This window comes from Sinocyclocheilus grahami, unplaced genomic scaffold, assembly GCF_001515645.1.
Source record: "Sinocyclocheilus grahami isolate Dianchi unplaced genomic scaffold, SAMN03320097.WGS_v1.1 scaffold441.1, whole genome shotgun sequence".
NCBI lineage: Eukaryota > Metazoa > Chordata > Actinopteri > Cypriniformes > Cyprinidae > Sinocyclocheilus > Sinocyclocheilus grahami.
In genome coordinates, this window is record NW_015505620.1 from 418,436 (window position 1) to 430,720 (window position 12,285).

The following is a 12,285-nucleotide window of genomic DNA, read 5'->3' on the forward strand; positions in this document are numbered from 1 at the left end:
ATACTAAACACGGTATATGTAAGGTTATATGAATGAGTGGTTTATCGTAAGCATGGATAAAAAGTCTATAATACAACAGATTTATACAAAACGGCAATAATATACACAATGGCCTGAAGAATGTGTGTTCATTCAAAGAAAGGTTTTCCTATGAATTAATTAGTAGAAAAGTCCATTTCTGCTCTGCCTCTCCTATGGGGACAAAGAGTGGGTTATCCTACTCACATTCCTGGGGGGTCATAAAACCAGTGATATCATGATTAGTTGTCATGGTGACCAAGGGGGCCTGGTGTTCAGCAGAAATCCTGGCATCCAGTTTGAGTGAGGGGACTGTGACGATTTGTTAATCTAATGAATAATTGATTTGTTAAATCAAATAAAAATTAGTGTCCGATTGGTCGAGACGCTACATTACCTAATAGATCAGGGGTGGCGAACGTCGGTCCTGGAGAGCCGCAGCTCTCCAGGTCAAATCAAACACACCTGAACAAGCTAATCAAGGTCTGAAGGGTTACTAGAAAGCTACAGGCAGGTGAGTTTTAATTAGGGTTGGAGCTGAACTCTGCAGGGCTGCGGCTCTCCAGGACCGGAGTTCGCCACCCCTGTAATAGATGATGCACTCACTGCTATGGTATACACAGTTTACCATGCACAGATGAAATTTCACTTTAACCTGGAAAAAAAAAGAGAATGTTTCATGAGTTTGAGAAAATTAAACAAATAAAAGTTTACGGGGGAAAAAAGAAGAAACATTTCAGATTGATCAGTATTTCTAGGTAACTAATAGTATGTCATTTTGTGACACTGAGCATGTGAACTGCTTTGTACAAAAGATTATAATTTTTTTGTCTTTTTCCATTCAGAACATTCTCTATTATGCCGAATAACATGCATAATCAGAATTTGCACAAACATCATGCCAGCTCAAGTGTTGGATTCATGATAATGTAATGAAAAATGATATAAGATATTTTCACTATAATAATCTGACTCAAACAATAATTTAATACGATTTTTCACTAGTGGTCTCGGACCTTTTTGAAAGGAGTCACTGCTGCTCACCAAGGCTGCATTTATTTGAACAAAAGTCAGTAAACAGCGATAGTGTTTTTTTTTTTTTTTTTTTTTTTTTTTTTAACTGAACTCTGCAGGGCTGCGGCTCTCCAGGACCGGAGTTCGCCACCCCTGTAATAGATGATGCACTCACTGCTATGGTATACACAGTTTACCATGCACAGATGAAATTTCACTTTAACCTGGAAAAAAAAAGAGAATGTTTCATGAGTTTGAGAAAATTAAACAAATAAAAGTTTACGGGGGAAAAAAGAAGAAACGTTTCAGATTGGTCAATATTTCTAGGTAACTAATAGTATGTCATTTTGTGACACTGAGCATGTGAACTGCTTTGTACAAAAGATTATTATTTTTTTGTCTTTTTCCATTCAGAACATTCTCTATTATGCCGAATAACATGCATAATCAGAATTTGCACAAACATCATGCCAGCTCAAGTGTTGGATTCATGATAATGTAATGAAAAATTATATAAGATATTTTCACTATAATAATCTGACTCCAACAATAATTTAATAAGATTTTTCACTAGTGGTCTCGGACCTTTTTGAAAGGAGTCACTGCTGCTCACCAAGGCTGCATTTATTTGAACAAAAGTCAGTAAATAGCGATAGCGATTTTTTTTTTTTTTAAATCAGTTAATTAAAAAAATTCAAATGTATTCCTGTGATGCAAAGCTGAATTTTCAGCATCATTACTCCAGTCTTCAGTGTCACGTGATCCTTCAGAAATCATTCTAATATGCTGCTCAAGACACATTTCTGATTATCAATGTTGAAAACAGTGCTGCTTCATATTTTTGTGGGAGCCGAGATATGTTTTTAAGGATTATTTGGTGGATTAAAAAAAAAGTTCAAAAGCTCAGTTTTTTAAAAACATGGAAATCATTTGTAACATTATAAATGTCTTTACTGTCACTTTTGAACTTCATGCATCCTTGCTGAATAAAAGTTCTAATATCTTAAAAAAAAAAAAATCTTAATGACCCAAAACGTTTGATTATTGTATCAATATATTACCACTTGATACCATCACTGTACAGCAGTCCAACACAGAGCTGTTATAAGTTAGTTAGCACTAGCTGTCATTGACTTGTCGTTTATTGTGTACAGATGACTATGCGTTCATGGGTTCACTGATCATAAAGGAAGTTGTAAAGGACCTGCTCACCAAGGGTCTGGATAATGCTAAGATACTTCTGTTGGCTGGAAGCAGGTGAGTCCATATTACAGACCATGGTTTCAGAGTTTGATATCCATGGCCGATGTTGACTAAATACGTGCGCCTTGTCCACAGCGCGGGTGGCACTGGGGTGTTGCTGAATGTGGACCCAGTATCTGAGCTTCTGGAGGAGTTGGGTCACATAAACATCCAGGTCAGGGGTCTGTCTGACTCTGGCTGGTTCTTGGACAACAAACAATACCGCTGCACTGACTGCGTGGACACCATCAACGGTGCCCCCACTGAGGTCATCAAGAGAGGAATCAAGTAAGAATACTACATTTCTTAATGTAAAGATGTTTGATCTAGCTATTGCTACTACTTAGGGTTCAGGGATTTGAACTCTAACCTTAAAGGGATTGTTCACACAAAAATTAAAAATCTGTCATCCTCAAGTTGTTCCAAACCTACAAGAGTTTCTTTCTTCTGATGAACACAAAAGAAGATATTTTGAAGAATGCAGGTTTCTGGTCCTCATTGACCTCTATAGTATTTTTTCCATACCCACATTCTTCAAAATATATTTGTTTGTTGAACATGAGAAAGAAACCCATACAGGTTAGGAACAACATGAGGTTCAGTAAATGACAGAATATTCATTTTTGGGTGAACGGTGCCTTTAAGAATTATTACATGATAGAATGTTTGCTGTCAGAGAACATTGATTTTAATGGTGATGGTGTGTTGCAAGGATGTCGAGAAAAAGAAATATGCAAGTGATGCTCACTGTAGCGAAAAGTTGATCAAATCCAAGAAGCAGTGAGAATTTCAGAGAGGTGGGTCACATTGTTCTTGTAGAAATCCGATTTGCTGTATTCCCACTTGATTGAGAAAAAAAAGACTCTACTCGTTTTACACCTTCACAGTAGCAGATCTTGAACATTGCATGTCTTCACTCCACTATTGTATAACTAAAAGTGACTGTATAACAAAAAGGCAGTGCTAGGTATCTTTCCATTTCTGACACCTGCTTGTCATGGAGAAGACTTTTTATTTTTAATCGTTATGCTGTTCAAACAACACCAAGAGTACAGAGACAAGTGAGCCGGGTCCAGACTGCTCAAATAAGTCAAAATCAAGGTGAGTTTATTTGTATAGCACATCTCATACACAATGGTAATTCAAAGTGCTTTACATAAAATAAAATAAAAACAATAATCACAACAATAAAACAAGGAATTTAAAAACTTTGAAAATTATCTAAAAAAAAAAAGATTTAAGAGGTTTAAAATGAATTGAACAAATTAACAAAATACTCTGTTCATAAGCGCCACCAAGCTTTAGTTTTATGTAACAGCAGCTCTGGGCATGTGATCAAAAGTGCAAATCTTATTGGTTGGCCAGCTTCTTTCACAGTGCCATGGAAAATAGATTAGAAAAAAAATCATCACATTGGCAGTATGCAGATGTTTTTGTCAGTTCATTTTGTTGCATTAAATAATGCACATGGTGTGAACAGTCTTTCAAATACAAATAGCATTCCATGATTACTTTTTTCCTCATATGCATGTGAACTTGACTGAGTTAGACATTTAGGAATGAACTGAGCTTCTTGTTGGCAGATACTGGGGCGATGTGGTACCAGAACGATGCCGACAGGCTTATGAAGGAAAAGAATGGAACTGCTTCTTTGGATATAAAGTTTATCCTATCATTAAACGTGAGTCTAGGGCATAACAGGCACCAAACTCTGCCATATTTTTCCTAGTTCTTTACAGACGATGTTGAGTTTGGTTACTTTTGTTAACCAAATGTGATGTTTCTTTGTCGCAGGCCCTGTGTTTATAGTGCAGTGGCTGTTTGATGAAGCCCAGCTAACGGTAGACAACATTCATCTGACGGGACAGCCGGTTCAAGAAGGACAGTGGCGTTATATTCAGAATCTAGGGACTGAGCTGAGGAACACTCTGAAGGATGTCCCGTAAGTGTGACCTGCCCTTCAGAGAGTCTCATTGTGAGGAGAGCATGAATTTATATTTGACGTGAACACTTTTGCTATTTCTAATACTCTGCTTTTCACCTCCAGTGCCATCTTTGCTCCTGCTTGCCTTTCGCATGAATTCATAACAAGAAAGTAAGTGATCTCTTTGATTATTTTGTGTATCTTGTAGAGCAGATTTGCTGTCAGTTCAGGAGTATATTTATGCTTGTGTTTTACCACTTTCCTAGTTATTTACATGACGTTTAAATGAAGTTCAAATTGTTATTTTCCCCATTTCCATAATGAAGTGGATGCTCATTGACTAGCTCTTCCCTCTTATGTTTGTTGTAGTTACTGGACAGACGTCCAAGTCAAAGGCACGTCTTTACCCAGAGCGCTCCACTGCTGGGACCGCAGTCTACAAGAAAACAGCCGAAATAATAAATCCCCTTCCAAAGGCTGTCCCGTGCACTTGATCGACAGCTGTCCATGGCCTCACTGCAACCCGACGTGCCCGACGATCCGAGACCAGTCGACGGGACAGGAGATGAACGTAATCCAGTTCCTCATGCACATGGGCTTTGATGTACAGAAGATGGCCCATCAGCAGGGCATGGACCCAAGTAAGCTACTGGGCATGCTCAGCAGCGGCAGCTAAATACCATGGAAGGACTCGCTCCCGGTTGGGACCGTGATTCCCATCAGTCCGTTTGATACCTCCAACTCCACACTCGCCTCAGCTTTGACCTCAGGCTAAGCCCTGCATTTAGTCGGGGCTCTGTGCCAACTCTCTATGGGCTTCTGTCTCCAGATCTCCTCATTAATGATCAGTTGGTTTCCATTTTGCTCCAGTCTACACTATTATCACTGAGCAGCTTGGAGATGGAGACGCCCAAAATGAAAAAAAGATTTGGAACAGAGCCCTTGTCAGATAAACCATGGGCTGCTGACTGTTTAATGGTTCCCAACACAACACGGTACAAATGAAAGTACTGAAGAACCATGTAACCAGGACAATGTACACCAGCATCTTTGCTCTTAATTTATATTTTGGTTATAAAAGTATCACGAATGTAATCCAGTTTTACGGATCTTCAGCATTGTTGTTTGCTTTTTTTTTTTACCAATATAGTAAGCCACAGTTTATTAGAGTTTTATGTGTCCATTCAGTGGAAGTAAATACAGAGAGCAAGAGAACATAGATTATCGATTATAGTTTATAAATTGAGTTTACGAAGTACATATAAAATATATGGATCTACTAAAGAATCTTAAAAACAGGAATTTCGGAACAGGCAGACATGGGATCACCTACTCTAAACCCAACATCTTTCTTGGGGTATGGCTAAGTTATGATAAAATGTCATCATAATAGTTAAGGAATAGTCAGCCCTGTAATAAATTGTCACCATTTACTTAATTCCCATGCCACTGAAAACATGAATTATTTATTTCTTCAGTAAAACACTGCTGGAGAGCTTCTCAAGCATGTCCAAGCTTCCGTTTTTGATACCATGGTCATGTATACTGCCAAAACGGACATAATGGCGCCGTAAAAGTATGATAGTCCATATGATCATGTAGGGTTGGGGATGAAGGGATGAGGCGAGGACTCAGTAGTGCAGAGTAATGGGCTTTCAATAGTAAAATAATACAAAACAAAAACTACCCTGTGGGGGGAAAACAGGCTGGCTGACAGGATACATGCGAAGACTAACTCGCACAGGACTGCAAACACAAGGAGAATAAATAGGGAGCAAATGAGGAGGGTAACAAGGGAAAACAGGTGGGGCAAATTAACCAATAATCAGGTAATAAGATGGGTGGGGTCATGACAATTGACATGAGAACACATGGCACACAGGAAACAAAGACAAACAGCCATGTGCTCACACAAAACAAAAACCCAAGCACATGGCCAACATAACAATCACAAGCCATGTGCTTGAACAAAACAAGACACGAACACGCAGCTAATGAGAATACTCATAAGCCGCGTGTTCACACAAGACAAGACAGGACATGAAAGCACGCAGCCGATAACACGAGCTGCATGCAACAACAACACAAGACAACAAGAAAAGCATGTGGCCGAACACAAACCATGTGCTACAGAAGAGCACAAGGCCGAGCGAACTCGAGACCGCACGCTCCCACAACAAGACAGAACATGGAGCGTGAGGGTCCAGACCCCGACACGAGACCGAAACTCAAGACATGAGTGCCGGGATCCGAACACCACGCTCCAACATGAAACAAGGAAACCGGACACGCAGACGAGAGCGCACGACTCGAGCACTCTCGAAGCCACATGCTCGCATGAAAACAAGACATGACGGGAGTGTCAGGGCTCTGTCACAAAACCATGGATAACACTAGACCGAAGTGACAGAACCCTAACACTTACATTATATTCCAAGTCTTCTGAAGCCATTCAGAAGTTATTCACCTCTGCCATAGCTCTCAAATCTCATTTGTGATCCAGTGGACACATAAACAACCATCAGTGACTTTAGGCCTTTTACCTGGACTCAAGTGCGAATGACAGTTGTGAGCTCTGGCACTAAAATCAGAATATGTTTCGTGGTATGGATGACAAATCCATACTACGGATCATGGTATAGGAAAGTAATCATATGGACTATTTTTGGAGAATTCTGAAGCAGTATAAATCTACTTGCGTTTGTATACAAAAACAGAAGATTGGACATTGTTGAAAATTGTTCAACTGCATGAGGCTGAGTAAGTGATAACTGAATTTCAGGTGAACTATTCCTCTATGGTACAAAATATATACATGCTCACAAATCCAGGATGAAATGCTGATTCCTGAAAACAGCCTCCTTTTCATAGTCACATTCCAGGCACACAATATGCTGAATGTAACCCTGCTACTCAGGTCGGTCGCTTTGCCTTTTTGGTGTACTTTCAGTTGAACTCATTCACATTGTATTAAAATGGGGATTTCACTCATTTCACTGTGTAGAAACTCTTGGGACATCTTTTTCTTTGTATCCTAATGGTAAAATAAGCAAGTTTACACTGTTTGAGTGCTATTCCCATTCATGTAATAAACCACCATTGTACTGACATGACAGTAAGGCGATGGTTGATCACAGTTTTATCAATGCAACCTCTCACTTGATTGGGTATTGTGCTCTTTATCTATGTATAGGTTTTCTTAACAGCTGACTGTTTTTTTACTCTACTTTGTGAGTACTTTTGTCAAATGAAGACACTCTAGACTGTTAAAATATTTAATAGAAAATTACTTTTTTAATATAACGTTTATATAGCGGTCTCATGAAAAATAATAAAAAATAAACCAACCAAAAGAAAAGAAAACAACAGAGATGTGAAGGTATTACTAATTGCTATTTTGTTCTGTAACATATTTTTTAACAGAAAACTCAAACTGCATTGCAAAGTTGCATATTTATTTTGTTATGTAAATCATATTTATAATGCTATTTTCACAGAGAAGTGATTCTTTGTCAATTGTAAATAATGCTGTTTTTTTCTTGTGTTAAATGCATGTATGTTTCCATGAGAGAACACATTACAGTTATTTCAAAGAAACACATTTAATTCCCAAAGCCTCATTGCCGAGCTCATTAAGAACCATGATATTTTAACGCAGCATATTTTATATGCACAACATAACAGGCCTATTTCTATCATGAATTGATTGGAGGGTGATATGTGGATTTAAGACCAGTGTTGGGGGTAAAGCATTACAAGTAACGCAAGTTAAGTAATCTGATTACTTTTTTTCAAGTAACTAGTAAAGTAATGCATTACTTTTTAATTTACAAGAAAATATCGGAGTTACTTTTTCAAATAAGTAACACCAGTTACTTTGTTTTCCCATTTATTGACTGACAGCTCTGCTGTCCCCATGTTGAGAGAAATCAGGAGTAAGTGCAGAGGCATTGTGTAAGTAAACATGATGTTACTGTAGTTCTGGACTAAATGTGAACATGCATTTACTCACTTGCACAAAAACAGATTCAGTATTACTCAAAATAAATAAAAACACTTGCATGCAAACTTTTTTGCAATAAATAACACAAATATCCTTTATGGATTTAATCCCATTTTATTAACTAATTGTCTCTAAGCCACATTTAATCCCATTTTATTAACTAATTGTCTTTGCTACTGACCTTCAATTCAACCACACTAATAAGCAAAAATGACTTTAGACAGTTTGTTTGAGCTGCATCCTCTACTGTGCAGATGTGAATTTACATTTCCTTCAGCCTTTTTATATTAAAAACAAACAAGCAAGCCCAGCTCAGATTTAAAAAGTAATGCAAAAGTAACATAAGTTATAATAAGTCCATAAAAAGTCATGTAATTTGTTACTTTTAAAGGGAGTAACACAATATTGTTATGCATTACTTTTAAAAGTAACTTTCCCCAACACTGTTTAAGACCAACTGGAGCCAAGTGTTTGGAGAGGAGGGGTTTCAAAACAAAACACACACATACACACACACACACACACACACAAAACCGTGCACCTATTAGTACTTTAAATGTACATACTATACACTTAATGACTGTAGAAGAAGCATCTAAATGTAGCATCTAAAAAAGTTAGGAAAGTATAAAAAGCTACTTCTTAATTTTAAAATAAAGACATCCAGAAGCATTAGTTGATGTAAATAAAAAATACCACTAAGGAAAAAATAAAAGAATGTCTTGAGTAGCATGTACAAAACTGACAAGCAATCTTTCATCTTGGGCCATTATTTTGCACTTTTTCTTTGAGCCAGACAGATGTGCCAGGGCCTACATCTTGTAACTGTCCCTAAATAGCACACACACACACACACACACACAGTTTGCAACCATATGAAACACGACTCCCTGCACTGTTGCTTGAAACGGATATTTGGATTCCCACCCCATTCCACAGTGGAATATAGGGCTCTATTTATAGAGCTGGTGGAGCCCGTGGCCCTGAGCTCGGCAGAACGCACTCATTAAAACCGCTTTCCCTAGTACACTTCAACTCAAAGCCCAGCACACGCCAGTATGAGTGTGAGAGAGAGTGGAAACAGTGCTAGCGCGAGTAAGAGATCTAAGTAATCAGTGTAAAAAGAAGAAGAAAGTTTGAAGAATTTGAGAACCTGATACCATCTCATGTTGGATATTTACCGGATCATGTTATGAAGAGACACTTCAGCTAAAGCAGCATCTTGAAGGTGACATTCGGCTTGTGTGGAACTTTCGGCGTAGAATCAGTGATCACAATCAACTGACAAATACCAAGAGCAAGACCTGCGAGGACAAGGTGACTAGGTAAAGAGCCAAGCTGTAAGGTGTCAAAGGGAGCCATTGACTGAAAATGTGGAACTTTATGTAAATAACAGCAACTGTTTTGAATTGAAAAGACAACTCTTTTATGGTCATCCTGTTGCTTTGCTATATTTTGCTAGGCGGTCTTTTGGAAATCTAAAAGTACTTGTAGCAAAGTTACTCTTCACTCACAGACAGAGAGAACACCTAGAGTTTTTACTGTAATCTGATCCCACACACTCTGCAGTAATTATAAAGCAGAGCTGGGAAGCAGTAAAGGAGATTTGTCATTAAGGCTGCCTAAATAAAGAGGCAGGCTAAGGGCGAGGTTTGTGGATTGGGCCGTGGAGGTGCAGCGACACTCGTCTGATTCATCGAGATCCACCCAAAGCTTCCCATGGACCCCCAAGGTGGCCATTATCTAAACAAGGCGGCAGTGCTGTCCGGACTCGGCGCTGCCCGGATGTGCCAGCTCCTTCTCGGTTGCACCACCATGGCCCTGGTTGCCCACGGTGCGGGTTTCAGCGCCACCTACGGGACCTACTGCATGTTCGTCTGGTGCTTCTGCTTTGCCGTCACACTAGTGGTCTTCACCATGGACATGACGAGGCTACACGGGTGTATGCCCATCTCCTGGGACAACTTCACGGTGGCCTTCGCCATGTTGGCCACTCTCATGTACGTCACGGCATCAATAGTGTATCCGGTCTACTTCCTCAGGTCTGAGTGCCCATCTGAGGGCTGCGAGGTGCGCAGCTATCGCATCGCCGTCACCGTCTGCTCCAGCGTCTGCTGCTTCGCTTACGGAGCTGAGGTGTTCATCACACGGGCCAAGCCGGGCCATGTGGTTGGCTACATGGCCACCGTGTCTGGCCTGCTTAAGGTGGTCCAAGCCTTCGTTGCCTGCATCATCTTCGGCGCTCTGGCCAATGACAGTGAATACAACCGCCACATCCCTACACAGTACTGCGTGGTGGTCTACAGCCTGTGCTTCGCTATAACCGTGGTGGTGGTGGCTCTCACAGTCTCGGGGAGAACGTCTTCGCTGCGCTTCCCTTTCGACCGCTTTGTGGTCATCTACACCTTCCTAGCTGTGCTGCTGTATCTGAGTGCTGCTGTGGTCTGGCCGGTTTTTAGTTTTGATAAAAAGTATGGCACCCCGGGGCGACCAGAAGACTGCCCTAGAGGAAAGTGCCCATGGGACAGCAAGCTGGTGATCGCCGTGTTCACTTGTGCCAACCTGGTGCTGTACTTCACCGATCTGGTGTACTCTCAAAGAATACGATTTGTCTCGCATTCAGCTGCATGAGACCAGCTCGTCTCCAGTTCGGTGGATATATGAATACTGGAAATGAGGCATGACAAGTGTTGTAACAGACAGCCATGCCAGTAGAATACAGCTGTGTGTACTTGTAGTACTTTAAAATATTCAGGATTTTTGTAATTTTGTTGATTAGAATGAAAATGTTTAGACTTTCCACATGCTGGGGTTGATTTTTTTTTTCATTGTGTTAATTAATAAAGTTGTTACTTTGCTTAGTAGAATGAAATCAAAGTACTTTTGGACTCCATATCAATGTAAAATTGACTTCTATGACAATACCTCTCTGCAATCCATTGACACTGTATGTCTTAAAGGGATAGTTCACCTGAAAATGTAAATTCTGCCATTGTTTACTCACCTTTATGTTGTTCCAAACTTGTATGACTTTCTTCTGTGGAACACACACACACACACACACACATGCGCGTCTGGTGCACTGTCCTTGTGGGGATTCTCCATAGGCGTAATGGTTTTTATACTGTACAAACTGTATTTTCTATCACCCTACACCTAAACCTACCCCTCACAGAAAACTTTCTGCATTTTTACAATCTCAAAATAACTCATTCTGTATGATTTATAAGCTTTTGTACCCATGGGGACCTCAATTTAGGTCCACATGGTGACACAAGTCCCCATGAGTCTGTGTGTAGTCAGGTTTGAGAGAGAGACAGAAATTCACAGTTCTACAGAAATTCATAGAGTTTGAGAATGACATGAGGGTGAGTAAAAGATGACAGAAATGTCATTTTTGGGTGAACTATCCCTTTAAGAATGTGTTTTTGTTTCTGTGTACTCAACACTAAGTTTGTTGTGAATTAGAATGGTTGTTATATGGCTTGCTATGAGTACAACTTAAAGTGTATTTTAAAGTATGCATAATGTTATGTAATATGTCACAACAGTATTATTATTATTTGATTACTAATATGCTAATGCTTGCATTTGGAAATTATAATTTCTAACACAGTCAGACTTTGTCAGCTGCTTATTGTTCATAAATACCATACAATTATTATTATTATTATTATTAATTTATTTTTTATTTTCTTTATTTTTATTTTCTTTTAGCTCAGATTGCAATCCCTGTATATCTGGTTAATCTACCCAGACTCCAATAATGTTTCAGTATGATTTTTTTTTCTTTATGTAACAATATATTGTTACTTATTCTCAATATTTAAATAAATCAAAATATGGTGGTAAGTAAACTGGATTATTGTGTGCCCGGATCAGTTTCTCTCTCTTTCTCAGCACTTTAAAATACCAGCAAACAAAAATGACCAGGAACACAAATTAAGACACTTTTCTGTATGAAAATGACCATATGGGGGGAAAAAATTAAATTGTGGCCAAAATATATTTGAAACATATGCTAAATAAATGTTGCAAACAGTGAAGCTCAATGAAATATATTATTGAAATAGAATATACATAT

At 39.1% G+C, this 12,285-nt stretch overlaps 2 protein-coding genes across 2 annotated transcripts in view; both read left to right on the forward strand.

Annotated features, from left to right (window-relative positions):
• Positions 1-5,662, forward strand: part of LOC107552099 (palmitoleoyl-protein carboxylesterase notum1a-like) — a 21,246-nt gene extending 15,584 nt beyond the window's left edge. The window contains exons 8-13 of the mRNA XM_016233926.1: positions 2,187-2,289; positions 2,371-2,562; positions 3,858-3,955; positions 4,069-4,216; positions 4,322-4,369; positions 4,568-5,662. Of these exons, the coding sequence (XP_016089412.1) occupies positions 2,187-2,289; positions 2,371-2,562; positions 3,858-3,955; positions 4,069-4,216; positions 4,322-4,369; positions 4,568-4,874 (896 nt within the window). The 3' untranslated portion in view covers positions 4,875-5,662. The remainder of the gene's footprint in view (positions 1-2,186; positions 2,290-2,370; positions 2,563-3,857; positions 3,956-4,068; positions 4,217-4,321; positions 4,370-4,567) is intronic.
• A 3,592-nt stretch (positions 5,663-9,254) lies between these two features.
• On the forward strand, positions 9,255-11,209 carry LOC107552108 (myeloid-associated differentiation marker-like protein 2). The gene has a single exon (XM_016233935.1). The coding sequence runs from the start codon at positions 9,921-9,923 to the stop codon at positions 10,830-10,832; it is 912 nt and encodes a 303-aa protein (XP_016089421.1). The 5' UTR covers positions 9,255-9,920; the 3' UTR covers positions 10,833-11,209.
• Positions 11,210-12,285: the final 1,076 nt, after the last annotated feature.